Consider the following 26,127-nt stretch of genomic DNA (forward strand, 5'->3'; position numbering starts at 1 on the left):
CATCTTAAGCATCATCTCTTGTTATACAACCAGGATATTTACTTTATTTAAAACTCAAAAAATATTTCTATAGCATCTAGTATTCGGACATCATGATCTTCACAAACTCCTCATAGTTGATCAGACCATCACCATCGACATCTCCCTCCCTTAAGATGTCTTCAATCTCCTGCTGGGTCAAATCTTCACCAATAGCCTGCATCACCACCTTAAGGTCGTCACCGGAAAGCTGGCCATCACCGTTTTTGTCGAGAAGGGCAAAAGCCTCACGGAAAGTCGCCTCAGAATCGTTCTTTTCGTTGGCGAGATGAGCCTTAATGAGCTCAAGGAAAGCGGACTGATTGACATTGGTGTTCACATTGGAGGCGGGCTTTCCCACGGCAGAGAGCAGGGCATTGACATCAGATGCGCAAATGCTGCCGTCCTTGTTCTTGTCAAGGATGGCGAAGGTATCCTTGTACTGGTCGACCTGAGAATCGGTAAGAGTCATGTTGAATGAATTGTTTAGGGAGGAGAAAGAATCAAAAAAGGAGAGGGGAGAAGAAAGCGGGAAGAGATAGGGGGAAATGGAAACAGAAAATCTCTTTAGAAATAGAGGTGCAGCATGTTTACCTTTTGCCCATTCTCGGGTGAAACGGCATCCAATCAACATTTATCGAGGTCACGAAACCAATCTGGCTAAGTTGGTAATACGAGCGGGAAAATCAGTGGGTTAATTCGTCGAACTTAGGCATCAAAAGTTCTCTATTAAGAATACTGTGGTCATGAAAAAGAAATTCAAAAAAATAGAACAACATAAGCAATTTAGAAGGAGTAAAAAATAAAAAAAGCTTTGAGGAGAGAAACCCGGGTTGTTCTCCCATTTTTGTGTTAACAAAGGGAAAAAGAAATATATGTATATATACAAGAGAATACTAGAAGATACGAATAATAGTCCAAACATATTATGAATACGACATGTGCATTCCGTGAGTCCAATGGGTTTTCACCGTATATCCCACTAAATCCGCGACTCCGCCCGCAACACTTCTAAGACTCCATAGCCCTACTCTCTTCAACCTTCGCATCCTAGCCCGCTCGTCACGGGCCAGTTTTACGAATGCCTTGCCGACCTCTGCGCTAACCTCATTGACCAGCGTAGAGTCGTAGAAGGTCCAAGCGCCGTCGAAATTCGAAAGCCCGATTGAGATCTTACATTCTATGGGTACAACCGTCTCGTGGTTGTTCATGTATGCAACTACGGGGCGAATCACCGCGTTGTTCAGGTACGAGAGATCCTCATTAATCAGCGGAACAGACGCGCGCATATTGTTGAAGCGAATGGTCACGTCCATCTCGACCGCTCGTCCCTCCTCGTCCTCCTCCTCTGCACCCATCTCTCCCCCAATAACAATCTCATGTTCGCGCCCAACCCCTACCACCACAGGGCTCCCATATCCGATCAACTCTCTCAACCTGCGCCCAAGGACACGCTTGGCCTCCGAGAAGGCGTTATCTGTCCGGGTAGAGCAGTCAGGCGGGTAGAAAATGTCGGCCTGAATATCGACTGCGGCTGAAGTGATCCAGCCAAAGGGGCCTATAACACCGCGGTTGAGGTGGTCAATGGAGACTCCATCGATTTTGAAGCGTGACTATCCAAACATTCACACCATTCACTTAGATTTGTAGCACGGTTAATAATAGAAAGACAAATCTGCACTTACACATCGCTTAAATTTACCCTCATTCACTTTTCGGATGGCTGCCGGATCTTGGTTCTCGTATAAACTAAACAGACATCCATCAAAGATCCCACTGATTGATTTTGCAGACAAGATGTCATAAAACAGCCACTGCTTGTTTAGGCAATCCAACTCGGCGCTAAAGATGGAAATGGGATAAGGCCGCATACCCCCTGGCTGGTGCATTGTGATGTACACATCTTCTACACGAACTGAGGTAAGTTCGAAATCCTCCGGGGTTGCTTTACGACGCAGAGTTGCTGGGTCCGGGTAGTCTGTAGGATCGATTCGAATGTGTGAACGATCAACAAATCCGCGCACCCCCTTGACGCTAATATCCTGTACCAGTCCTTTTCCATCCAGCCAACGCAGAAGGCTAAGAGTAACGTCAATCTGTTCCACCGTCAGGTCAAACTTCATTAGGCTCGTATTGGCCTTCTCTGTCGTTGTAGGTATATCGGGGGATCTATCAGGTGACGAAGGAATGGCTAAAGGGGTCTCGTTATTTCGCAAAAGGTGTACATTTCGTACTGAAATCATCCCATCCTTCCAGTTTGGGACAATCGCAGACTCAAAGACAACTTCAATACCGGTCTCTCTGGTCAAATAGTTTCCTACTCTTCGCGCAACAAACTCTGTACATTTAATAGAATCATTAGGGCTCTTTATCTCAGTACCAATCCTCAATATAGTAGGAGACTACCTTGAAATTGCAGTGTATTTGCAGTTAATAAAACGACGCCAAAGAAACTCGTTGTTCCAGCAAGCACCCAGAGCGTATTACCGACAAATATCCACGAGAATAAGGCCATTATGTCATCGGTAGTCCACGGACGAACTCGCCGCATCAGAAGCCACTTCACCCGGACACCCATGCGATTAAAAAAACCAGAGGTGGTCGCTAAAACCTCTTCGCGTGTTGGAGTAGTACGGGCATGGCGTACATTAAATACAAAATGGGGAGGAAAATGGTGAGGAATACGATGGAGGCGATGGCGGAATACAGGATGTAAAGAGGAGAAGACGGGACTTGGCGGAAAGTTTCGGGGTGTGACGAACAGAAATCTTTGTCGCGTGCATAAAGGAGAGCGAGTATGTGCAAATAGTCGTCCGGTGCGAAAGGTATTAGAGGAGAATGATTTCCACATATAGACGAGATGTCGTGCGCGAACGGCTTGTAAATAGCATTCGCCTCTTTTAGTTTTGTCTTTATTTGTCTATTCGAAGGTTTTTTTTTGAAGGCAAACAGTTTGCCGCAAACTAGCACGTTTACTTTTAATGCCAAGCCACTTTGAAAACCTAACCTATATCGGTTAAAGCGGTTGCGTTGAGCTGGTATGACAGCTGGGATTTTTTTTCTTTCGCTCTTCCCAATTTTTTTCATATAGGCTTCTAAGCACCGCTTTCCCCTTGAAGTTCCCCACAAACTTTTTCTATTCATTTACTCTCCTGCATCCACTTCACCAGTTATATTGGTTTGCACACATTTAATAATGGTTTATGAGAATGAGAAAAATGGCGAAATGCAATTCAAATTTCTCAAAGAAAAAACGGTAGGAATAGTCGGCGTGCCCTTCTCTGGTGGACAGGTAATGTTTCTTTGGTAGACTTGGTTTCCTCTTGCTGTATGCCTCTTATTATACGTACATATTCTTTTAATTGAGTCTCTGCTATTCGGTGGTGCGTGGGAGAGTTATGGCGTTAATTTTAAGTTATTTCAAATAATAATTTTATATATTCATTCTACTGTGAATTCTTTCCCTAGCCAAAAGCAGGAGTAGAGGAGGGCCCTGTCCGTTTAGTTGAATTTGGTCTAATAGATCAGCTGAAGGATCTCGGCTGGAAGGTTGAATTTAATGGACATCAGGACTTCACTTTGTTGCGACCCGCCTCCGATCCTGATGTCGGTTCGCTTAAGAACCCCCGATATGTTTCACGCGTCACACGCGAAGTGTCTCGCCTTGTTGCCACCCATGCACACCAAAACCATATGGTGCTAACACTGGGCGGTGATCATAGTATTGCGCTTGGGACTGTAACGGGGATATTTGAGGCATATCCTGACGCATGTCTGATCTGGGTCGACGCCCATGCTGACATCAACACCCCTCAGTCCACGGTCAGCGGAAACCTGCACGGGTGCCCAGTGTCCTTTTTGCTGGGCCTTGCGGGTGATGTCCCTGAGTTTGAATGGATACGCCCCGTCCTGCAACCCGACCGAATCGTGTACATCGGACTGAGAGATGTCGATTCACCTGAGAAGCATATACTACGCAAATATGGCATCAAAGCCTATTCGATGCACGAAGTTGACAAGTACGGAATCGGTCGAGTGGTCGAGATGGCACTCGACGATGTCAACCCTCAACGTGACCGGCCAATCCATCTTAGCTTCGACGTTGACGCCCTTGATCCAAGCGTGGCACCAAGTACGGGCACCCCGGTCCGTGGAGGGCTAACCTTCAGAGAAGGACATTATATTTGCGAAGCACTCAACGAGACCGGCCTGCTTGTAGGGGTAGACTTGGTAGAAGTTAACCCAAGTCTTGCGGACTCGGATGCTGTGTATCAAACGGTCACGATAGGATGTTCGTTGACTCGGTGTTGTCTCGGAGAAACCCTGCTTTGATTTATTTAACCTCTGGTTTACTATTTACCTGAGAGGGCAAGTGCTATCTGCCCAACTGTTTATTCTGCAGGATATGTAAGAGTACATTTGTATAGTAAAATGGCTTTTCATGCTTTTTTATATTTTTCTTTCCACAAGTCCGCTCTTTCGATACAGGTTTATTTTTTTCATTCCTTGTATTGCCTTCGCAGTTGTTTTCTCTATTAATCATGATCTGTTCAATAGCAGCTTGTTTCAATTTTGCCGAAACTCTTGTAATTTTCGAGACTTGATCCACTTTCATGGCGAGAATAGAGAAAACCTCCCTCATATCAATTAAATCTCCAAGATACTACCTAGCTCCAACTACAGAGCTATATGGATGTTCCTTGTGAAAGCGGGTGGATGGTTAGAACTTATCCGAATCTCTGAAGCCATTGAGAAGAAATACTTTCGACTCGTGTACATGTTTGTTGATATAGGACCCGTGACTCAATTCACCAAAACAAACATCTTATGATAAGCCGTCGTTTATTAACCGTCTATAAAATAAAATTTCGTTCACAAATTGGAAAGGAAAAAAAAAACAATAGCAATAAAAAAAATAAAAAAAAACCTCAAGATAGTCTAGTTTAATACTTCATCTGGCTGGCTTCAAAACCAACTACAGGGAATTTCCGAGAAAATTCTATTACATCTCGGCGAAGTGCCTCGACTTCCGCGCCTCCTGTGGTACCAATGGCGTCCTTGAAGTCCTTCAGCTTGGGGCCGCACTTGCTCTTCACTCCCAGGGCAATTTGCACACCGCGGTCAATATATTCGACGATTTGCTCGAAGTCCCTTTCTCCCAGTCCGCGAGAAGTCATGGCGGGGGTTCCTACACGTAATCCACCAGGGATCATAGCGCTCTTGTCACCGGGAACCGTATTCTTGTTGGCCGAAATGTTGGCAAGCTCGAGGACGCGTTCTACTCGGGCGCCATCGATGCCCTTTCCACGCAGGTCAACCAGGAGGAGATGGTTGTCAGATCCACCACTTACTAAGTCATAGCCTCTCTGCTGGAATGCGCGTGCAAATGCTTGGTTGTTGTCAAGCACCTGCTGCTGGTACTCCTTGTAAGAGGGATCCTTGACCTGCTTCAAAGCCACAGCAAGGGCAGTGATGGTGTGATTGTGGGGACCACCTTGATGCCCGGGGAACACGGACTGGTTGATGGCGTTCTCGAGATCGTACAACACCTCATTGCCCTTTTTGTCAACTCGGCGTACGCCCTTACGGTAAAAGATCAAGGCTCCACGGGGGCCACGGAGAGACTTGTGAGTGGTGGTCGTCACGATATCCGAATGTTCGAAAGGGGATGGTAGCACGCCTGCAGCCACCATACCACTTATATGCGCCATATCAGTAACCAAGTAGGCGTTCACCTTGTCGGCAGTCCCCTTCATTCTTGCATAATCAATCTTGCGCGAATACGCACTTGCTCCGGCAACTATGACCTTGGGGCGATAGAGAACGGCCGTGCGATCAAGCATATCGTAGTCAATAAGTCCGGTGCGCTCGTCAAGACGATAAGGCATCGTTTCAAAATAAGCAGACACTTGAGAAATCTTCTTTGTGTCGGTTTGATAACCATGGGAAAGATGACCCCCATGAGGGAGGTCAAGGCCCATCAATCGCTCGTGTGGCTTCATAACCGATGCGTAACTATAACGAGATAAGTTTATATTAGTTCAGTTCATCATTGCTAATGGCTCACTATTAAGCAAATAACTTCGGCCAAAAAATACTCACACGTAGAGATTGGCGGGTGCGCCGGACAAACTTTGCACGTTGACACCCCAGCGCTCTGGATCCAGATTGAAGGCTTCCAATGCCCGCTTCTGACAAAGTCGCTCTGCCATGTCGATGTATTCATTACCGCCATAATACCTTGCTCCAGGGTATCCTTCGCTATATTTGTTTTGCATCACGGATCCGAGGGCATCCATGACGGCACGTGAAGTGAAATTCTCAGATGGAATCAGATCAATTCCATCGCGCTGCCGTGCTTTCTCTTTCTCGATAATATCGAAAACTTCCGAGTCTATTTCTTGCAGGGGTTTGTTAAGAAGCTAAAGCAGATGGAATTAGTTAGATGATAGAGGACAGGATGGAGAAGAAAAGTTAATATCAACCTCTGTTTGGCCGGCTGGGAAGGCATATCCTCGCTAAGCGATCGGAAGGAAAATAAACACAGAAATAAATTATCTAGTCAAATGTGGGTATCAATAGCAACTCACTAGAGGAATGCGCATTTGCAGTGACCGGTTAGCAGCTGTGCGTTGTAGAATTGTCCTGAACATTGCGGTGCTTATCAACAGATAAAAGAAAGGGGGAGAGCAAGTGCGAAAAAGAAAATAAAACGTGGGAAATCGGGCCACTTGATTATCTCACTGCGCATTTTTGTTGAGTAAACTTGATGGTCCAAATGGAGTATTGAATGGATACCAAAATACTTTAATGGTAACTAGAGTAAACACTGTTTATATATAGACATTCAAAGCCTGCCAATATTGCATTTGTATCATTCTTTATCATCCACTATCGAAGGTAATTTCAAATAAAATGCAATTGGCCAGATTGAAGTCGGAATGCGGCCTCCATTGAAGAGTAGTTAAGGAGCTATCTTGCCAACATCTTTCTGCAGGGTAATAGGCTAGCTTCATTTGGACTTTAAGCCTATTTTTTCCGAGCACTTTTGCCCTTTCGTTATAGAATGGTTCGTTAGGATGTTTTTTCTAAAGAGATAGTTTGTTGTTAGCAACTAATTAACCAATTTTCGGCCATGTGTGCGGGATTATTAAATCCAGGAAAATCCGAATTGGGGATATTAAAACAACCTTGTTGAAAAAGGTTAGCCTTTATATTCTACATTCAACGAAAGACTACCGTTCACGTCCAAAATAAATGTACATCATACCCAAGTGCTTTGAATCAACTAACTTTCTCATCTTTGACCCCATCCTTTTCCTTGTAGCCTTGTAAATCATAAACCTAATAATAAAAAAAAAAGAATATGATGTGATAGGACAGCAATCTAACAATTAGATTCGCATCGGAATAGGTTTAGGTGAGGGTGCATGCGAAAAATGAGAAAATGCGAACTCAATGCTTTGTTAGCGCTCCAATATTTTTTAGAGTAACCAAGATCCATACATATGATACCTCTTAGGATCGATAGATTAATCCACCCCATCCAATATCTAATGAAACTATATCTGACTATGATTAATATCCATTCAGGTAAATGTGGGAGTAGAGGCAGCATAGGGTGAACAAAACATCTTTTCTTGTTAATTCCCAATTAGTGAGATACATATAGTGAGAATGATAGATATTATGAACTCAAACGTGTATAGGTGTTTCAATGTCCAACAGGTAGTTTAATTTAGTTTTCTATAAGAAATGGCTGTTCAAGCCCGTTTATTAATATAATATACAATGTTTTGGCCAACTTGTCCGAATCTACTCCTCGTCGATGTTCTGGTTAAGGGACCCGGAGTCAGTGTTAGAGTTGAGGTTGTTGTTCTGGTTATTAGAACCAATCTAGGGAGAAATAAAAATTGTATCAGCTCGTCTCTCAAGTAATGATTTTTTTTGGCTAGGCTTTATAATGCTCACCTGTTGGCTACCACCCACGGTATTATCTTTACCGATTTTAATGTCGCGACGATCGAATGCGTCGTTGTTAGCAGCGACGAGAGCAGTCAAAGCAAGGATGCAAAGGAGAGAAAACTTCATATTTACTGTTCAAGGATTGGATTGAGTATTATTAGAAGGGATGGAGCGAGAGAAGAATTATTGATGAAGAAACTGTCAGAACGGATATAAGATTAGAGGGTTTATATAGACAATTTTCTCAGGGTGGCAAATTCAGCAAAATTATAACTGTTTTTAGTCACTACAATTATAGTAGGTACCGAGAGTTTCATTTGCCCCTTTCACGACATCGGGCCAAATCTCCAAGACAATGCCCTGCTTGCGGCTCACACGCGAGGGTATTCATTTGCCTAGCGCGTTCCGACCTGATTCGACCAAAACCTGACTGTACTACCTAAAATATTCTTCCGAGGAAGCGTTTTTCTCAAAAAGCAAAGATAGACACTGGAACGCTATGTGCCCGTACTCATTTCCATCGTAAGAGGTTACGGCAAAGATATTGTACTTGGGCTCCTAGTCTATTATTTTATAGGGCCTACACGAATTCTTCTAGATGGAGATTGGTAATCAACTTTTAACTACATATATACATATGCACATAACTATACTTTATAAATATAGATGTACATCATGAAACCAGTCTGTTAAGTTAGTAATACATATGAACCGAGCACACTTCGAAAACGGAGAAAGAAGGCTAGCGGCAAAGATATAGCGCAAGAGGTCTTATTTCTAATTCTATTATAATCAATAAATTCTATTTGATAAGCGGCTTAGAGGGTATCCCTGCAAAAGAGTTTCGGCATAAGATTTTGACTACGAATCCCACTATTGGAGTTGATACAAGCAAATCTAAACCATATTTAGGCAATATTCCTAGATTGAATACGAGATTATTGATAAACTGTGAGCTTCAGAACATTTCCATGGCGCATAATAACTTGTTTCCAAATTCTTGCTGATTTCAGAGCATCTTGTCTGCTACACGTTCAGATTATCTAATAATGAGAGCAGATTTTTCCCAAAGTTCAATTGACTCTATTCAAAGCTCTAGGTAGCATTCTTGCGGTTAGGTGTCTCTTCGAGTCATCGCCATCAAGACACAGGCTACGGTTGGCAAATCTCTTCTGCCGCAGCCCAAAATACCCTTAAGCACAGCCTATTCTACGCGTAAAGTTAGTGCAGGTAGATTTCAATGTGTATAGCTCGTTCAAATTATAGGATTACTGATGCTGGGTGTCATAAAAAATGAAGGATAAAACTAGTTGCATGTTAATCTGAATATGGTGATTTTGGGACGCAGCATAGTGTAAGTGATCGCATGGAAATCAGGATGTGCTTGTAGAGTTGTCTGGGAGCATCCAATCGCGAATAAGCCAATCTAGTTAACTTTTTTATAGTGCACGTGCTATAATATCTTCAGGAAAGCAGTCTCAATGCGCTAGTTCGATCGGCTCAAGTGATCATTTTCCTATTTTGACCAACATAGAAAGTAATTAAAAAAAAGTATCAGTGCGCTGTCTATCAATGTCCTCCGCACACTCTTTTATTATCTCTTTATCCCTTCCCCTCCTCCTCATTCCTTCATTCAATCCTTTGCTTCGCATAATATTTGTCATCCCGCATTCACATTCATCTCGCACTTTTCTCCGTAATCTCAATTAGTCACATACCTTCATTTTCATATTTGTGTTCTCCAACTTTCAATTCCATCAATTCTCATTTTCACATAACATGCATTTCGGTGGTTTTCTAGTTTTTTTCTTTTTTCCTACTGCAATAGCCTACTACGATCCTCTAAAAACCTACTATGCCATAGAGCTATCCCCAGAAACTTCCCCTTCTTACGTGTCGAGCGCGTTTGGCGTAGAATGGGAGGGTCCGGTTGGCCAACTCCCACATCACCACTTGTTTAGCACCCGAGGTTCCCACCATAGCGGACTTGAAGAATGGAATGGTGCACGATGGATGGAGCGACAAATTCCGCGTTGGCGAGCTAAGCGAGGAGTGATCAGAAATAGCGAAAGAAGTGTGTGTGTTGCAGGGTCGGTGTGTTCGAGCGAAATGGCCGACGGGCGGCAGTGGCATCTTCGTAATACCGAACAACTTGGCCACGACCTGAATGTGACGGAGGTGTGGAGGCAAGGGGTGACAGGGCGAGGCGTTATTGTGGCTGTGATAGATGACGGCATCGATATGGAGAATGAGGATCTGCGCAGCAATTATTATGCAGAGGGCTCGTACGATTTCAATACCCATACGGCAACCCCGCGGCCAAGGGGTCCTGCTGACACCCATGGAACAAGGTGCGCGGGGGAAATTGCAGCCGCAAGGAATGATATGTGCGGTGTGGGGGTCGCTTACGAAGCAAAGATATCCGGTGAATATTTTTCAACGCTAAACTAAGATTATCCTGTTTTCAATGAATATTTATCAAGCTAACATAAAAACCATCCGTTTTACACAATAGGGATAAGAATGCTCTCTGGGGCGATTATTGACGCCGATGAGGCTGCGGCACTTACTCACGCTTACCATGACAACGCCATATACACCTGCAGTTGGGGTCCCCCCGATGATGGTGAAACGCTTGAAGCACCCTCTCCCCTTATCCAGCGCGCGTTGGAGCATGGGACGCAGCACGGTCGCCACGGCAAGGGGAGCATCTATGTGTTTGCGTCGGGAAATGGCGGGTGGGAGGATAATTGCAATTTCGATGGGTATGCGAACAGTATCTATACAATGACGATTGGCGCGATCGATCGTTGGGACAATTTCCCGGCGTACGCAGAACGCTGTGCGGCATTAATTGGGGTGACTTATAGTAGCGGAAATGAAAGCTTTATTGTGAGTATCGAAGAATGCAATTCGGCCAATTCATGGATCATTTAAATTAACAAGGATCTATTTGCCCCTATCAAAAAAGACAACGACCGATGTGGGAACAGCAGGTTGCACGGAGCATCATGGCGGAACTTCCGCAGCTGCCCCACTTGCCGCCGGAATCTTTGCCCTAGTCTTGTCAATACGGCCTGATCTCAGTTGGCGCGATGTCCAGCGCCTGGCCATTGAGAATGCCGTTCCGTTTGCTCTCGAGGACCCCGATTGGCAGCCCACAGCGGCCAAGAGGATGTTCAACCACAAATTTGGATATGGAAAAATGGATGCATTTCGCATGGTTGAAGCTGCTCGCAATTTTAAACGCGTAGGAAAACATGCTAGGTGGGAAATCCCGGAAAAAGTCGTGTCCAAACCCGTACCGCGTTCTTCGAAGACGGGACTAACCTCCTCGGTGCATGTAGAGAGGGAGGAGGGGGTCTCCAGCGCAGTATCCAGGATTGGATACGTTGAACATGTATCCGTCACACTGACCCTTGAGCACCCGCGGCGAGGGGACGTAGAGGTTTTGCTTATAAGTCCTTCAGGGATTGTGTCGCAGCTCGCGACTCCGCGAAAGTACGATTCCAGTTCGGAAGGCTTCACGGATTGGACGTTCACAAGCGTCAAGCACTGGTAAATAGCGCAGTAGTCTAAGTATGGCACCGGATGTACTGAAGCTTCTATTGTTGGCTTTTCTAGGGATGAGAGCCCATATGGCACTTGGGCGCTTCGTATTTTGGACCATGGGAGGAATGGGGCGCTCCCTGAGGGCCGGCTGGTTACATGGAGACTCACCTTCTACGGAGAAGAGTATCCTAGAGTGAATGAGGGCGAAGATTGGCCAGGCTCGCGCCTTGGAGGTGAAAGGAAAGTGCTGGAGAGAGTTGAGAGTGCAAGCGAAAGGGCCGTGTCATGGCGATACGTACTTTTGGTTATGATGGGATGCGTGATGTGTAGTGGAGCGTTGGTATTAAAGCGGATATGGATGCGGCGTCAGTCGGATATGATTGCCTTGAGCGAAAATTTTAAACAATGAAATACCCCTTCTTAGTGTTGATCCAATTCAGACATTAGTTGTTTATTTTTTGCCACCTATTTTATCTCCTAAAACTGTAGCAAAATAAAGCCGAGAATGGACATTGGGCTCCAGTGCGATGTCAAAACTTGCCAGCAACTAGACTTTCTTCCGTTTCAATGTCCCCTGTGTGATCACTCCTATTGGTAATCATCCGTCTGCAGCCTCTAAGGCATGCGTCTAAATATGGTGGAGAGTTTAGCTTAGATCATCGATTTCCATTGTCCCATTCGTGTCCCAATTGGGAGGGGAGGAAAGCTCTGGTGTGCGAGCGATGCAATGGTCTTGTCGTGGGAGAAGAGAATATTCACAAACTTGTATGTAGATCACATTTGAGAATGTTGCCCAAGAGTTTGAGCGTAGTAATGAGAATTTCATACATTAGCTAGAAGAGCATAAGTCTTCGGGCTGTAAATCCAATCTTTTCGCGTCACAAAAGCAGGCTACCTCCGAATGTCATGTCAATGGATGCGGGCCCATTGCTCTCAAGAAAGGGGTCGTCTGTTCTGGGTGCGGGGAAACATTCTGTTTAAAGTAATTCTATGTGATGTTCCTCTTTATCTTCACTCACAAAAAGACTTTACACACCGTCCATTCTATTAGACATCGCCACGTTTCTAGTCATGCTTGCCCTTCGCTCCACATGCTCTCCGCTCAAAAGCATCTCCGTCGTGAGGCGGCCCTTGCTGCTACCTCATCTCTCGTGGATGCTTCTGCCAACAAGGAGAGGAAAACATGGACGCCAAAGAAGGCTGGGTCAAAGACATCCCGCATGGTGGAGCTGATGCGAATTAAGTCGCGGGCTGAAGGTGATAAATCTGTGCCGTTGTCATCGAGAGTTTATGTCAGTGTGGAATTTCCAAAGGAATGTGGGCTTGCCGCTAAGCCTATGTTTTTTGATAAGGTATTTTTGAGCAAAGTAAGCCGAAGATTTGGTCAGCAGAGTTTAAGGAGATCTGGTTTCATATAGACCTGGAGCCTGGGGAGGGTGTTGGACCGAATCTCGCAAATAGCCAACGTTTCTAACTCCAACAATCAACTGGGTGCAACGGACCTTCAGGTAAGAGACATGAGCGTAAGCTCTGATTTCCTTTGCTTAGGAACGAGTGTTTATTTTTGGTTGATATTATCGATGAGATAGAGGCTTGTGGTGTTAGTGGATGGCGAGCAGGCTGCAAATGATTCGAAAATCGACGAGGTCGAAAATGGGGCGACTCTCAAGGTCGAGCGGCTCTCGGCTCTCCAGGAATAAACGACTGCTTTGCTGATTTATAATAGCAGGCGGCCATTTGCTTCGTCATCCTATCTTGATTTATAAGATAAAGTCGGACAAGGCCTGATGTGGGGGGGGGAAAGCTTAAATGATTGACGGCTCGGCGCCCAAGTACTGGATGAAGTAGAAAGACTGAGAATGAAAATCGAGCACGCAATTGCAGAATAGAACCATTTGTTCTGCACCGGCGAATTGTAGCAGACCCTGGAACTCTATTTCCTCGATTTCAGTTCATATATATATATTCCAGGCAGACCCCTACCAAGAAGGGACCTTGCATAAACATAATTCAAACCTTCTCACATTCAATTCTACTCGTCTGTTTATTATTTCCTCTAATCCTTTGACACTATTTATTATACCTCCCTCCTGACCAACTCACATCATGGCCACAGCCTGGGAAATCATTTCACAAGTGATCGGGTGGATATACTTTCTCGGTACTTAATCTCCTCGAATCCGCACCCCCTCCCCCGGGGCGATCATCGCACTCTTGCTAACCCTCCTCTTCCTCACTAGCTTGGACAATAAGTTTCTATCCACAGCTCATCCTCAATTTCCGCCGCAAATCCGTTTCTGGCCTTAGTCTCGACTTTCTCTGGCTCAATCTCTGGGGCTTCTCATTCTATACGGTCTACAACGCTGCATTCTACTGGAACCCTGTCATCCAGGCCCAATATCGCGCACAACACAATGGCAATAACAACACTGTGGCACCTAACGATGTGTTTTTCCCGCTCCATGCCGTAGCAATCACTCTCCTCACTATCCTTCAGACCTTTATCTACAAGCGAGCGCCTGGACAGCGGGTATCGTGGATTGCCTACACGTACATTGCTGTGACCGCGATCGGGTTCCTGGTGTACGTCGGATTAGCTGCGACGGAAAAGGTCGAGTGGATCAATGTCCTGTATTACATGAGCTATGTCAAACTCGTTGTCTCGTTCCTCAAATACTGCCCACAACTTTATCTCAACTTTGTGCGCCGATCGACGGTGGGCTGGAGCATCGTCAACATCTTGCTCGACTTCACTGGTGGGCTCCTCTCCATTCTACAGCTTGTGATTGACTGCGCAGTGAGCGGTGACTGGTCGGGCATTCAAGGCAATCCCGCCAAGCTTGGCCTTGGGCTCCTATCGATCTTCTTCGACATACTGTTTTTGCTACAGCACTACGTGTTTTACAGGGGGCGGAGAGACCCAGACTTGGAGGCAAGAAAGGGAGACGAGTCGTTGGAGAAGGGGATCGAGACCGTGGAAAACGTCAAATTGTAAAACTTGTAAATAGTATATTCTGCATCCTTGTGTTCATACCTCGTCTATCCTCGCGCGAGAGGGGATAGTGCAAGATTCCAAAGAGGAGAGAGAAGAAGGAGGAAGAAGAAGAAGAAGAAGAAAAAGTCCAACATCATCAATATATTTTATTATGTAAATAGTAATAAAGGGAATAGAATAATGTATTATCCTAGTGGTTACTTTTCAAGAAGCTAGCCAATGGGTTGAAACGAGTTAATAGTGGAGAGGAGAGGTGGTCGGCAGGGGGAAAATACAATATAGATAGTAATACATAACATGATTGCGAGAGCAGAGGAGGGGGTACTAAGATTAGTGTATAGTGGATATCATGAACAAGAAGATAAGGAAGAAAAGTCCAGTCATGGTGTATATATACTGAGGATAGAGATATATATGTATAAGGGTGCGTGTGTATGTGTATCTGGGTTGCTAATGGAGAAAGGGATGCAAAACAAAAAAAAAAAAATAGTAGAAATAAAACAAAAACAAGGTAGTGTCAGAGGGTGGCGGATTTGCTCATCTATGCGAGGCCTAGTACTTCTGGCACCGTGGGATGACGCGGTACAAATCGAACCTTGTAGGGGGTAGGGGCAAGGGCAAGCCCCCCAATGCCAGAGTCGATATCGATCTCTTTATTGGAGGGACCACGGATGCGGAAACCCCAGAGAATGCGCGCCACTGCCAAGAATACCTCGCGCTCGGCGAGGTGTTGGCCGATACAAACGCGGCGCCCTGCGCCAAATCTGGCGTGGAGGCGATGTAGGGAAGGGTCCTGGGTGAGCGAGTATGGGGGAAAGAGTGTAAAGGGAAAGTCGACTACTTACGCCCAGTGTTCCTTGACGCCTGGAATTTTTGCCGGCAGAGCGCCTGGAGTCCCCCTTGTGCGAAGGAAGCGCTCCGGATCAAATTGGTTTGGATTCGAGTACACGAGCGGGTCATTATGGATTGCATCTATGTTGAGGATGACATCTAGCCAAGGCAAAAGAGGAGCCAGTGAGTCAGCGAGCTCTCTTGGAGAACACGGCAGAGACTTTACTTGTGTTCGTTGGGATCGAGAAGCCCATATATACATCGTCATCCGAGGTCGCATGCGGGACCCCAAGCGGGGCAGGCGGCCTAAACCGTAGAATCTCCTTCACCACTGCCCGAACGAAGGGCAGATGGGGCTCGTCGCTAGCTTCGGGGAGCCGGCCAGGCCCCACGATGTGCATCAGCTCCTCATAGGCCTTCTGTGCCACGAGAGGGTAGTGGGTTAACACCGCGAAGAGCCAGGTGAGGGTCGATCCCACCGTTTCCAACCCGCCCGAGAGCACCGCACCGCACGTGTAAATAACGTCCAGCGCATCCATCTCCTCCTTCTCGGCGACCCGCAGCACCTCCGCAGCCATGCATTCCTGTGAGTTGGGGGTTGGGGAGGGCGAGTCGAGCTTGATGCGAAGTTCATCGATGAGGCCGCCCCACACGCGGATGCTGGTGTCCCGCAGCCGCTTGCACCGAGACAGAACGGGGTTGGGGATCCATCGAAGGAACGGGAAGTAGTCCATAAGGAAGGTGATGGGCCCACTGAGCACGGCCATCTCTTCGGTGATGTGCACAAGGGACTTGAAGAGGGGGTCGTCGAGGGATTTGGTGCGCGCATCGAAGATCACGCTCAGGGCCACGTTCATCGAGTAGCGTCGGCAGTAGGTGGCGGGGTCGATGGGCGCCGCGGCCGAAGAGGTCAAGAGGGACTTGAGCAGCTCGCGGGATTCGAAGTCGATCACGCCGCGGTACCGCTCGACGGCCTTTGGGTTGAGGCTGGCGTGGGCCACGCGGCGAATCTTCTTCAGGTAGTGGTTGTAGGGGGTGGGCAGAAACCCGCGGGCTCCGGGCATAATCACATCACTCCAGGTGTAGAAGCGGGCGCGAGAGCTGTATTTGGCGCCGCGTGTCTCGAGCAAGTCGTGTGCAGCCTGTGCGCTATTGACCACGATGGTGTCGGCGACGGCGGAGATGCGGGGGCCGAGTTGGACGTGGTAGACGGGGCCGAACCGGCGGGCCAGGCGGGTGAAGACCTTCTCCGGCTGGGAGGGGGAGAATTCGAGGATGCTGCCGAGGAAGGGGAGGCCCCTTGGGCCCGGCAGGGCCCTACCGAGGGCGGGCTTGTTGGCGACGAGGGCGACGTTGAGGGAGAAGCGAAGGAAGAGGAAGCGCAACAGGGCCACGAGGCACCCGATTGCAGAGAGGAGGGTCATGGCGACACTGAGCGTCTCGACACGATGCCCTAAGGAGGAGAAGTGCTGGCCCAGCGCGGTGAAGTCGAGCATTTTTGTTGCGGCCGTGTTTTGGTTGGTGTGGCTTGATTGGGAACAAGTATTGGGTGGAGAGCAGTGGCGGGATTGGAAAGCAGGCCTTTGTCGTTATTATTGGGGAACGGCGGGACACCCTGCGGAAAAGAGCGCTAAAGAGCAGCGGAGAATGGAACAAGCAAGTTTTGGATTTTTTTTTTTCCCGCAAGGTGGAGCTCATTTTTATAGCCATTGGTGATATTTAAAGAGCGGCTCAGGCCGGAGCGGTGGGGAGGAAGTAGAAGGGAACAAAATCACCCGCACGGACTGATGAATTAACGCTTCTTTAGGAAAGAATAAAACAGTCCGTATATTACTCATGGAAGGGGGGATTTCTCTTAGAATTTATTAAACCTAGTTTGATCTTTTTCCCAGTGAGGGCAAAAAGAGTTGACAGTGTGGTTGCGACTTGTAGGCTCCGCTTTTGGCATGACCTTGAGACCCGGCACTCTCCCTTTCCGGTTAGAGGCTCTGCATGGGAGCGCAGAGGAGCCATGCGTGCATGGGGTGTGGCCTGTGAGCGCAATGTGGCTGCCATGTTTATATTTTCGTTAGCGCCGAATAGCTCGGGGAGGTTTGGTCAGCGACGGCGGCTAAAAAAAAAGACAAAAAACTCGTTTTCCTTTTCGCCGCCAGCTCTCAGTCCGCCAGGAGTCACGCTGAAGCTAAATCGCCTTTAGGTTGCAGGCCTGTTCACATATAACGCTACAACCATCGCCAAATCGTGTCATTGTTGCGCAAGCTTAGGGGCGCGGAGAAATGAGCCGCGGCGGCGGCGCTGCCTTGCGAGTGTCATGGGTCTTGCCTGTGGGCCTCCCATGCCCACTCACGATCTGCCGCCTCTGGCGCTGCATCGGGGATCGAGCGGATCGCACTCGAAACACTAGGGGCCCGAGGGCGGCCCCGTCCGCTCCGTCCCCCATTTGTAGGAGGAGGGTGCATCGCCTTGCCTGCCGCCCATTGCCCTCGGTCGCTTGAGGGGCAGCGGACACTAGCGGTTTAGGCATGAGCAACTTTGATCCGCATAGACGCAATGTTGTCAGTTGATATATGCGTTCGGAACTGACACCAGCGGAGGTGAATGGGCGGAAGGGCAGCAGCCGCGCAAACACAAAAAAGGCATTGGCCAAGGAGCGCGAGGATGAGAACTCTCTTTTTTTCGATCTGGGCCGGTTGCATCTGGAAGCAAATGGGAAGAATGGGAAAATGCAAGTGTGAAGGCCGTTTCCTTTCCAACCCGGGCTGCAGCTGCAGCTTTGGGACCAAGGCTGCGCCACGGAGTATCAGACCGGTGTGAAGCACACCGATGGCGTCACCCCCGTGTGATGTCTCCCGCCTCCGTCATGGAGGGCCGAGGCGTGAGCTACCACTTGACTAAGTTTCTTGGTTTTTTCCTTTCTTTCGTTTCCTGCATCTACCCCCTTTCCTCCCGTTTTTCCATCACTTTCTCGCTCTAATTCCAACCCCTACCCACGCCAAGTCTCATTTTCCCCAAGAAAACTTGAAAGAAGCGGAGGATCTCGATAGAGCGCGCGTCAAACCAAGAATTAAGCATGGCGTTCCCCTCGCATCATCATCCTTCGCGACCGGTGGATCGCGAGAAGGCTGAAACCGAGCTGGCCCTCAATGTCAAGAAGGCGACGAGTCCTGATGAGACTGCGCCGAAGCAAAAGCATGTCCGGAGTAAGCCCATTGCTAGAATTAGCTGAGATTTGCGCGTCCACGCATCCATTAACCTTGTCTTTCAAACCCGTGCCCCCATTAAAGGCTGCATCGTATACACATGGGACTACCACACCTCCCAATCGATCTGGACGCTTCTCAAGATGCAGCCCATCTTGTCAGATGAGGTGCAAACCTTCAAAGCCCTCATCACCGTGCACAAGCTCCTATGCGATGGCCATCCCAATGTATGCTTTATCAAGCACTAATCTAATCTCGCGCCCCCATCCTAGGCTAACCCTCATCGTATTCCCATTTCTGTTACAGATTCTCAGAGAGGCACAGGCGGAGCTGCCATGGGTCCAATCTTGTTCGAGATCGGTCATGGGCGATGGCTCGCGCGGGTATGGCACGCTCATTCGAGCCTATGTTGAATTTTTGCTCGCTAAGCTGAATTACCATCGCGTGCATCCGGACTTCACCGGCAATTTCGACTACAAGGAGTACGTCAGCTTGAAGGGAATTGATGACCCCAACGAAGGGTAAGCCATTTTTGCTCGTCTCTGTTGTCAGCCCATCTCTCTCCAAACGACTTCTAACCTGTGCTCTTTGCCCCTCCTCCTTCCATTTCCCTTCCATCTTAGCTACGAAACAATCAGCGATCTCATGAATCTTCAAGACCAGATAGACGCATTCCAAAAGCTGATTTTCTCACAATTCCGCCCATCCACTAACAACGAATGCCGAATTGCCGCCCTGGTTCCCTTGGTGGAGGAGAGCTACGGTATCTACAAGTTCGTAACAAACATGCTCCGTGCGATGCACAGGCGTACCGATGCAATCGACGCTTTGGAGCCGCTTCGGACTCGCTTCAATGCCCAACACTACCGGCTTCTGAAGTTCTACTACGAATGCTCGAATCTCAAGTATTTGACTAGTTTGACGAGCGTGCCAAAGCTTCCACAGGTATAGCCCAATGCCTCTTTGCGTTCTCATTGAAATAAAAGAATACGGACTAATCAGTGGACGCTCTAGGATCCCCCCTCCCTCATGGATACATCTGGCCCGCCCTCACTTCCTAAGCGCCAAGCCACTGTACGCGATCCCACCCCTACTCCACCACCCCCCCAACCCGACCCCGAACCTATCATCGATTTTTGGTCAGAAACACAAGCGCAGCAGCAGCGCGAATATGAAATGCAGCAACAGTTGCTCGCGCAACAACACCAGGCGGAGCTCGAGCGCCAGCGCCAACTGCAGCTGCAACAGCAACGTGAATTTGAGGAGCTGCAGCGCATCCAAGCAGAGCGCGAACGGCAGCAGAGAGAACAGCTGATGCGCGAGCAGATGCAGCGGCAGACTGAAGGTCGTGTGTTGGAGCTGGAGAGGGAACTTCTAGGGCTGAGAGGACAATTTGAGAGGGACCAACTCTCCCTGCAGCAATATGACCAGGTGAGTAGTAGTCGCACGGATGTGGATCGCCTGGGATAGGAATATTTATGTGTGTCCTTTATTCATCTATAGCGAGTGAAAGCCCTTGAAAATGAACTGAGCCAGTTGAATTTGAATGCCCAACAGCGCGACGCCTCTAAAGACGAGCTAATCAAGTCGCTTCAGGGTGAGTTGTCTCATTTATTTTCCCGTGTTTTTTACTTTTTTAAATACAAACACTGATCTGTGTTAATGTTTTCCATTTTTTCCTTTTTGTCTAGATCAAATTGCTATGTGGAAGAATAAGTACGAAGCCCTTGCTAAACTCTACTCGCAGCTACGTCAGGAGCATCTGGAGCTTCTGAACAAGACAAAGCAATTGCAGCTCAAGGCAAACTCGGCACAGGAGGCAATCGAGCGCATGGAGCGGTTGCAAGGCGATATGAAAGCAAAGAACATGGAGCTTGCGGATATGATCCGGGAGAGGGATCGGGCAAGAAATGAACTTGAGCGATTGAAATCGGTATTTTTCAGATCCATTTTGAACCCAGCACCCATATTGATTCATCTTACCCCCCACCCTCCCTCCCCCTTTGTAGAGCCATTTGGACGAACTGAACCGGCTTCGTCGCGAGCTCTCGGATGCGAATACCCGCGTGGAAGAGCTCGGTCGCACGAAAGGCGCTGAGGTGGAGCGCTTGCTCTCCAAATTCAACCGGGAGAAGAGTGAGTTGGAGTCGGTAGCTCGCGACAAACAGCACACGATTGACGATCTGCTGAGGCAGTTGGAGGAGCGCCGTGCGGAGGTGGAGCGTATTCAACAGGAGAAGGACGAAGAGATTGCGATCATGCAAGCGGGAATGGACCAAAGCTTGCTGGCGCTGGCGGATCTGCAGCGGAATTCGGGCGATAAGGAGTCTACCCTGCAAACCCAGCTCGATTCCTTGACACGGCAGCACATCGCGAAGCTGGCCCAAATCCTCGACAGCATCCTGGCCTCCTGCATCCAGAAGGTGGCCGATGGCGTCTATGACCTCGAGGTGGGCGGGCCTGGAAACCAGAACGCCACCCCGGAGTTTGCGCTCTCGCTGATTGAGATGGCGACGGCCTCGTCGAACGAGTTCTCCACCGCATTCAGCATCTACCTGCAGGGGGGGAAGAAGGGGGGCGATCCCACCGACGTGATCTCCGCCGCGACCAACTTGGCGCAGGCCATCGTCGACGTGATGGCCAACCTGAAGGGGGTGACACGCCTGGCGCAGAACGACGAAAAGGTGGAGGAGCTGATCACGTCAGGGAAGAGCGCGGGCGAGCGGGCCATCTCCTTCTTCTCCAGCGTCACGTCGAAGAAGATAGACGCGCTGTCGGCGGTCCAGCGGCCCGAGGTGGTCCTCAAGAGGAACATGGAGCTGCAGCAGGCGTTGCAGCACGCGTCGCAGCTCACGGAGAAGCTCGTGGGCAGGCAGGCGGGCGTTTCGTCGATGGCGGACTCGGAGCTGGGCGACCTGGTCGAGCGGGAGATGTTGAGCGCGGCGCGCGCGGTCGAGGAGGCCACCGCCAAGATCCAGGCCCTGATGCAGGCGCCGCGCCCCGAGGTGTCGAGCACGGAGTTGCAGGTGCACTCGGCCATCCTGGACTCGGTGATGGCCATCACCAACGCCATCGCGCACCTGATCCGGTGCGCCACCGACGCGCAGCAGGAGATTGTGGCGCAGGGGCGCGGCACCAGCTCGGCGCAGGCCTTCTACAAGAAGAACAACCGGTGGACGGAGGGACTGATTTCGGCGGCGAAGGCGGTGGCGGTGGCGACTAACATCCTGGTGCAGGCGGCGGACGGGGTCATCCACGACACACACTCGCTGGAGCAGCTCATTGTCGCGTCCAACGAGGTGGCGGCGGCCACCGCGCAGCTCGTGGCGGCCTCGCGCGTCAAGGCGACCTTCATGTCGCGCACGCAGGAGCGGCTCGAGGCGGCCGCGCGCGCCGTCACCGACGCGGCCTCCGCCTTGGTCAAGGCGGTCAAGACGATTGCGCAGCAGCGCGCCGAATCCAAGAGTCGCACGGACTATGCACGCATGGCGGCCCACGAGTTCAAGGTCAAGGAGATGGAGCAACAGGTGCTGATCCTGCGGCTCGAGCAGGAGCTCACCAATGCCCGCAGGGAGCTCGCGGAAATGCGCAAGGTGTCCTACCACCAAGACGAAGACTAAACCGCTTCCTCCCTTCCCCCCTCTCCCCCCTCTTCCCCCTCTTCCCCCTCCTCCTCCCCCTCTCTTTCCAGCCCTACCGTGCTTGGGGTGACCGACCCATCTTCGGCCATGAGCGCGGAGTGCATCTCTTTTCTTTTTCTGCTTTTGCATGATTTTACGCTTGATAACGCCTCCCTATTTCTCTATCTCTATCACTTCCCCTTATATATATATATGTTTTGGCCTTTCCTCTTTTTTATCCCTTTCGGAGTGTATGATTTTTTTATAACCTTTTTTTTTTTCTCCCTAAAAGACGTCTTTTTCCTAAGAAAGCAATTGGGAGAGGGTGCTCCATTCGCTCTGTCGATGTATACTTTGACGAAGATCGAGTGGAAAAAGAAACAACTTTTCCTTCCATTTTCCATGAGGAGGAGAGGAGAGAAGGGAGGAAAGGCAATGAACAATGGGAATGGGGTAAAAAAGATAATAACACACTATTACTATTTCAGATGGAGAATAAAAAAACATAGAACCAGGTATGCTTCAGAATCATCATTATAGATAAACGAGAAGAGGAAGAATAAGAAGACTATAGATATACACAAAACGACAAAACAAAAACTCTAAAAAGCTAATAATATGATATTATGATAGGAGGATATAAGAGAAAAAAAAAAGGAGAAAAAACTATAGCTAGCATTATATAATGAACTCTTTTTTTTAGGGGGGGGGAGAGAAAAAAATATAAAAGGCAGTCGGAATAGATAGTAAGCTGAAATAAAATATATATATATATAGAAATGTATATAAAAGAAAAAAAAAGAAAAGATATACAATATGGAAGCCTCGCCCTTCTAAATCCAACATGGAGAGATAAAAATAAACTAGAAATAGAATGATAGCACTGAAGGGGAAAAAAAAAAGAAGAGACATGCACACAACATGGATGACGAGTCATAAGAGAATAGAAAAGCTCAGAGTGCAAATGAAAAAGCGGCGAATTCAGCTCTCCACATGCCCGTTTATCGGCTTCATCCCAGGCTGGTTCGTCACCAACGAAGGGAACATACAGCCTCCACCCGGCGGAGGCATTGGGATGGACACCTGCATCGCGACAGCAGGGGCCAAGCCCTCCTGTATGGCCGAGGCGGAGGAGTAGTAGTGGTGTTGCTGAAACGGGGGTTGCTGCTGCTGCTGCTGCTGGAGGTGATACGGAATCCCAGGCTGCGGCGAATAGGACAATGGAGGTGCTGGTTGCGGATAAGACCGCGCTGAAAGCGAGGCGTTACGCTGTGGGGGCATGATGGAGGGGGTAGCCTGTGCATCCACCGCTGCGCCGGGCTTCTCCTCCTCCGAGCCGGAGCTGGTGTCTGCTTTTGGTCCACTGGCGGATTCCGTAGCACGGAACTTTTGGTCGGCCGACGCAATCGTTGGGGGCGGCGTCAGGATGGACGCGGGTGGGTGCGCAGGGATCTCAGGGGGGGCAACCGACCCATTTCTTGGCAGTCCACCTCTCAATCCATCACAATGCAACGGCTCAGCCGGGGCGTGGCAAATGGCCGGATGTGTGTATGCCGAGTGATACACCTCTGTTGGCGTGGGCGGAGGGAGATGTGGCCGGTAGTGGGGGGGATGCACGGGCGGAGGAGGCGGGCGCACCATGGGGACGTAGATGGAGGGCTGTTCGACCTGGCTTACCAGATTCACAGCTGGGAGGGGCGGGTGCGGGGGAGGGTTGGAATAGAGCTGCGATCGCTGTTGCAACTGTTCAGGGCTGTCAATGACGACGATGACCTCCGGGGTCCTTGCAGTCGTGATGCCGAACTGAGAATGAAGCGGCTGCGGCTGAGAGCGAGGGGAAGTGTAATGGGGGGGAGTACGCATCATAGGAGGACTAGGGGTTGTGCGATCGGCAGAGGGCGAGTGATGGGAGGGCTGTAACTGCTGATGAGGCATCATCGCCTTGTGTTCTCCTCTAGCTCTGTAATGCGGGGACACTCCATTCTTTCCTCCATTCGCTGATTCCGCCGCATTCCCACCCGCATTCCCACTCCAGCTTCCCCCCGCTCCATTATTAGCTTGCTTTGACCGCGTTGGGGATACCGGCGCTTGCTTTCCTGGCGACCCTGAGCGCTCAGAGGGGGGTGTGGCAAGCAGTTCTCCAGGATAGTTGGAGAGGTGATTGCGGCGATGTTCCTCCTCTGCCAGCCAGTGACGCAGCAACTGATCACCATAATTCTGCAGCTCCTCAATAGGCACTGCAAGATGGAATTCGCACAGGACCAGAAATTCTCGCTCCAGGATATTGAGCTCGTGTACAGGGAGGCCTCCAACCTAATGGGTAGGAATCATCCATGATTAATTCCCGTCATGGTTAGAAAGAAAGAGAGGAGAGAGGGGGGCGGAGAGGGAATACCTTTGCGTAGCGTGAGTTGGTGTAAAATACATCTGAAAAATACTTTGATGCAATCACCACCCCCGAGATAATTAGCCGGTGAATGTTGTATGAATTGATGGTAAATGGATGGCCAGTTTTTTGGACCGTGTATCGAGCCATACGGTCAAAATAGACCAGCAGCGACAGGAAACATTCATTGGGGCAAGGGCAATATTTGAGAATGCGTACCAGATACGCGTGGATGTCGATGGCGGGCAGTGAACGCGCGTGGAAGCGAGTGTAATTTGGGTGCACCCAAGATTCGTCACCCTCACGCGTTGATAGAGCGCGAGTGGGGCTTTCTGGAGCACCAGAGCCGGCCACAGCGGTAGAAGAGCTCAGCGGCTTGAGCAGCTGATCATTCGCTTTTGTGATGCGCTCAAGGCAGCACGCAAGCATGCGCAACATTTCAAGGGTTGGGAAATTGGCAAGATTGAGGTGGTGCATTTTATGATTAATGGGAATGTTGAATTAGAACTAAAATCGAGAGAGGAAAGGGGGTAGGAGGGGGGACGGCAAGCAGGAAAGGAGGGAAGACAACAGGAAGCAAGTGGTGATATTTCAACTAACAAAGATTATCACGAAACACCCCTTCACAGACCAATCTTTCTCTATGATACAATGGGCTCTTCATTCGCGTACACGAACATAAAATGGAAAAGAGGCAAGAGAAGAGCAGAGAGAGGGGGGGGGGGAGGGCGGAGAAGATGGAGAGTGGAAACTGGATATTTTGTCCCCCAAAATATGAGATGTTCCTAGGAGTGAGATGGACTCAAGATGAAACTAGTTTTTGATTGATTTCTTTCGCATAGAAAAAAATTTTTTAAAGGTATCAAACGAACTTTAGCAGAAACATAAGAGGGGGGGAGGGGGGGCGAGAACGTCACAATGTATTACGTCATGCGGGGGAGGCCTATAACTGTGGGCGATAGAGCCGAGGCTCTTAAGCCATCTGGAAAACAAAAGCTTAATTAAAAAATGCATTGAGGATGGATGTGCTGTCCCCCTTTTAGACTTAGGTTGGATCCGGCAGCTGTAATGGCACTCATTGATGCGATAACTTGTTAGTTGCAGGACCCCTTCAAGAACCGGTCTTCGGTCGAGGAAGGTTTCCTCGAGGGTTAGGTAGCCGAAGGAGAGGCGGCTCGTTTCCAAAGGGACGCGGGCGGCTAGGACTTGTGCTCCCCGTTTGAAGTCAGATTGCAAACTAAAGTAGGAAGAAAATAGATCCAGAGCCCGGCTAGGAACAAAAATGTCGGGTTGGGCTTAAATTCTGAAATAACCTTCATATGCAGCAGAGCGCCGAAACATTACGACCAATCCCTAGCTTCCCCTTTCATCTCGGCTCCCTCCCCTCTCCCCACCCGCGGTCCCATTATCGCCAGCGCTGGCCGCACGCGCAAGGATAAGGAAAACCCCTCTTTCCCTGGCCTCCTATGGTGCCAAAACGCTTTGACACAGCATAAGCAACCTCCATACAGTAGTCCTCGTCGCGATGGCAAGACGGGGTTACTGGTTAGCTGACAATCC

At 49.0% G+C, this 26,127-nt stretch overlaps 11 protein-coding genes across 11 annotated transcripts; 4 read left to right on the plus strand and 7 right to left on the minus strand.

Annotated features, from left to right (window-relative positions):
* Positions 1 to 76: 76 nt before the first annotated feature.
* On the minus strand, positions 77 to 652 carry VTP21DRAFT_4032 (uncharacterized protein; the record flags this gene model as incomplete). Its single annotated transcript, XM_069394399.1, has 1 exon — positions 77 to 652. One exon carries the CDS (start codon positions 650 to 652, stop codon positions 77 to 79), a length of 576 nt encoding a protein of 191 aa, XP_069248911.1.
* Positions 653 to 944: 292 nt separating this feature from the next.
* On the minus strand, positions 945 to 2,869 carry VTP21DRAFT_4033 (uncharacterized protein; the record flags this gene model as incomplete). Its single annotated transcript, XM_069394400.1, has 3 exons — positions 945 to 1,631; positions 1,704 to 2,356; positions 2,425 to 2,869. 3 exons carry the CDS (start codon positions 2,867 to 2,869, stop codon positions 945 to 947), a joined length of 1,785 nt encoding a protein of 594 aa, XP_069248912.1.
* Positions 2,870 to 3,214: 345 nt separating this feature from the next.
* VTP21DRAFT_4034 (uncharacterized protein) lies at positions 3,215 to 4,350 on the plus strand (the record flags this gene model as incomplete). Its single annotated transcript, XM_069394401.1, has 2 exons — positions 3,215 to 3,310; positions 3,487 to 4,350. 2 exons carry the CDS (start codon positions 3,215 to 3,217, stop codon positions 4,348 to 4,350), a joined length of 960 nt encoding a protein of 319 aa, XP_069248913.1.
* Positions 4,351 to 4,961: 611 nt separating this feature from the next.
* Positions 4,962 to 6,671, minus strand: VTP21DRAFT_4035 (uncharacterized protein; the record flags this gene model as incomplete). Its single annotated transcript, XM_069394402.1, has 4 exons — positions 4,962 to 6,033; positions 6,121 to 6,440; positions 6,504 to 6,536; positions 6,609 to 6,671. The coding sequence occupies 4 exons, from the start codon at positions 6,669 to 6,671 to the stop codon at positions 4,962 to 4,964; spliced, it is 1,488 nt and encodes a 495-aa protein (XP_069248914.1).
* A 1,162-nt stretch (positions 6,672 to 7,833) lies between these two features.
* On the minus strand, positions 7,834 to 8,109 carry VTP21DRAFT_4036 (uncharacterized protein; the record flags this gene model as incomplete). The annotated part of the gene is made up of 2 exons (XM_069394403.1): positions 7,834 to 7,914; positions 7,990 to 8,109. 2 exons carry the CDS (start codon positions 8,107 to 8,109, stop codon positions 7,834 to 7,836), a joined length of 201 nt encoding a protein of 66 aa, XP_069248915.1.
* Positions 8,110 to 9,762: 1,653 nt separating this feature from the next.
* On the plus strand, positions 9,763 to 13,235 carry VTP21DRAFT_4037 (uncharacterized protein; the record flags this gene model as incomplete). The annotated part of the gene is made up of 10 exons (XM_069394404.1): positions 9,763 to 10,408; positions 10,499 to 10,875; positions 10,955 to 11,541; positions 11,608 to 11,875; positions 12,035 to 12,129; positions 12,186 to 12,300; positions 12,369 to 12,517; positions 12,587 to 12,887; positions 12,954 to 13,058; positions 13,125 to 13,235. The coding sequence occupies 10 exons, from the start codon at positions 9,763 to 9,765 to the stop codon at positions 13,233 to 13,235; spliced, it is 2,754 nt and encodes a 917-aa protein (XP_069248916.1).
* A 406-nt stretch (positions 13,236 to 13,641) lies between these two features.
* Positions 13,642 to 14,530, plus strand: VTP21DRAFT_4038 (uncharacterized protein; the record flags this gene model as incomplete). Its single annotated transcript, XM_069394405.1, has 2 exons — positions 13,642 to 13,696; positions 13,776 to 14,530. 2 exons carry the CDS (start codon positions 13,642 to 13,644, stop codon positions 14,528 to 14,530), a joined length of 810 nt encoding a protein of 269 aa, XP_069248917.1.
* A 33-nt stretch (positions 14,531 to 14,563) lies between these two features.
* On the minus strand, positions 14,564 to 17,416 carry VTP21DRAFT_4039 (uncharacterized protein; the record flags this gene model as incomplete). The annotated part of the gene is made up of 6 exons (XM_069394406.1): positions 14,564 to 14,720; positions 14,823 to 14,854; positions 15,126 to 15,294; positions 15,376 to 15,520; positions 15,588 to 16,888; positions 17,313 to 17,416. 6 exons carry the CDS (start codon positions 17,414 to 17,416, stop codon positions 14,564 to 14,566), a joined length of 1,908 nt encoding a protein of 635 aa, XP_069248918.1.
* A 205-nt stretch (positions 17,417 to 17,621) lies between these two features.
* Positions 17,622 to 18,319, minus strand: VTP21DRAFT_4040 (uncharacterized protein; the record flags this gene model as incomplete). Its single annotated transcript, XM_069394408.1, has 3 exons — positions 17,622 to 18,057; positions 18,116 to 18,214; positions 18,297 to 18,319. 3 exons carry the CDS (start codon positions 18,317 to 18,319, stop codon positions 17,622 to 17,624), a joined length of 558 nt encoding a protein of 185 aa, XP_069248919.1.
* Positions 18,320 to 18,431: 112 nt separating this feature from the next.
* Positions 18,432 to 22,181, plus strand: VTP21DRAFT_4041 (uncharacterized protein; the record flags this gene model as incomplete). Its single annotated transcript, XM_069394409.1, has 8 exons — positions 18,432 to 18,561; positions 18,646 to 18,788; positions 18,868 to 19,082; positions 19,185 to 19,506; positions 19,576 to 19,992; positions 20,065 to 20,158; positions 20,253 to 20,494; positions 20,571 to 22,181. 8 exons carry the CDS (start codon positions 18,432 to 18,434, stop codon positions 22,179 to 22,181), a joined length of 3,174 nt encoding a protein of 1,057 aa, XP_069248920.1.
* A 981-nt stretch (positions 22,182 to 23,162) lies between these two features.
* VTP21DRAFT_4042 (uncharacterized protein) lies at positions 23,163 to 25,044 on the minus strand (the record flags this gene model as incomplete). Its single annotated transcript, XM_069394410.1, has 2 exons — positions 23,163 to 24,494; positions 24,577 to 25,044. 2 exons carry the CDS (start codon positions 25,042 to 25,044, stop codon positions 23,163 to 23,165), a joined length of 1,800 nt encoding a protein of 599 aa, XP_069248921.1.
* Between the last annotated feature and the right edge of the window lie 1,083 nt (positions 25,045 to 26,127).

The sequence above is a fragment of the Calcarisporiella thermophila genome, assembly GCF_041956535.1.
Source record: "Calcarisporiella thermophila strain CBS 279.70 unplaced genomic scaffold VTP21scaffold_19, whole genome shotgun sequence".
Taxonomy (NCBI): Eukaryota; Fungi; Calcarisporiellomycota; class Calcarisporiellomycetes; order Calcarisporiellales; family Calcarisporiellaceae; genus Calcarisporiella; species Calcarisporiella thermophila.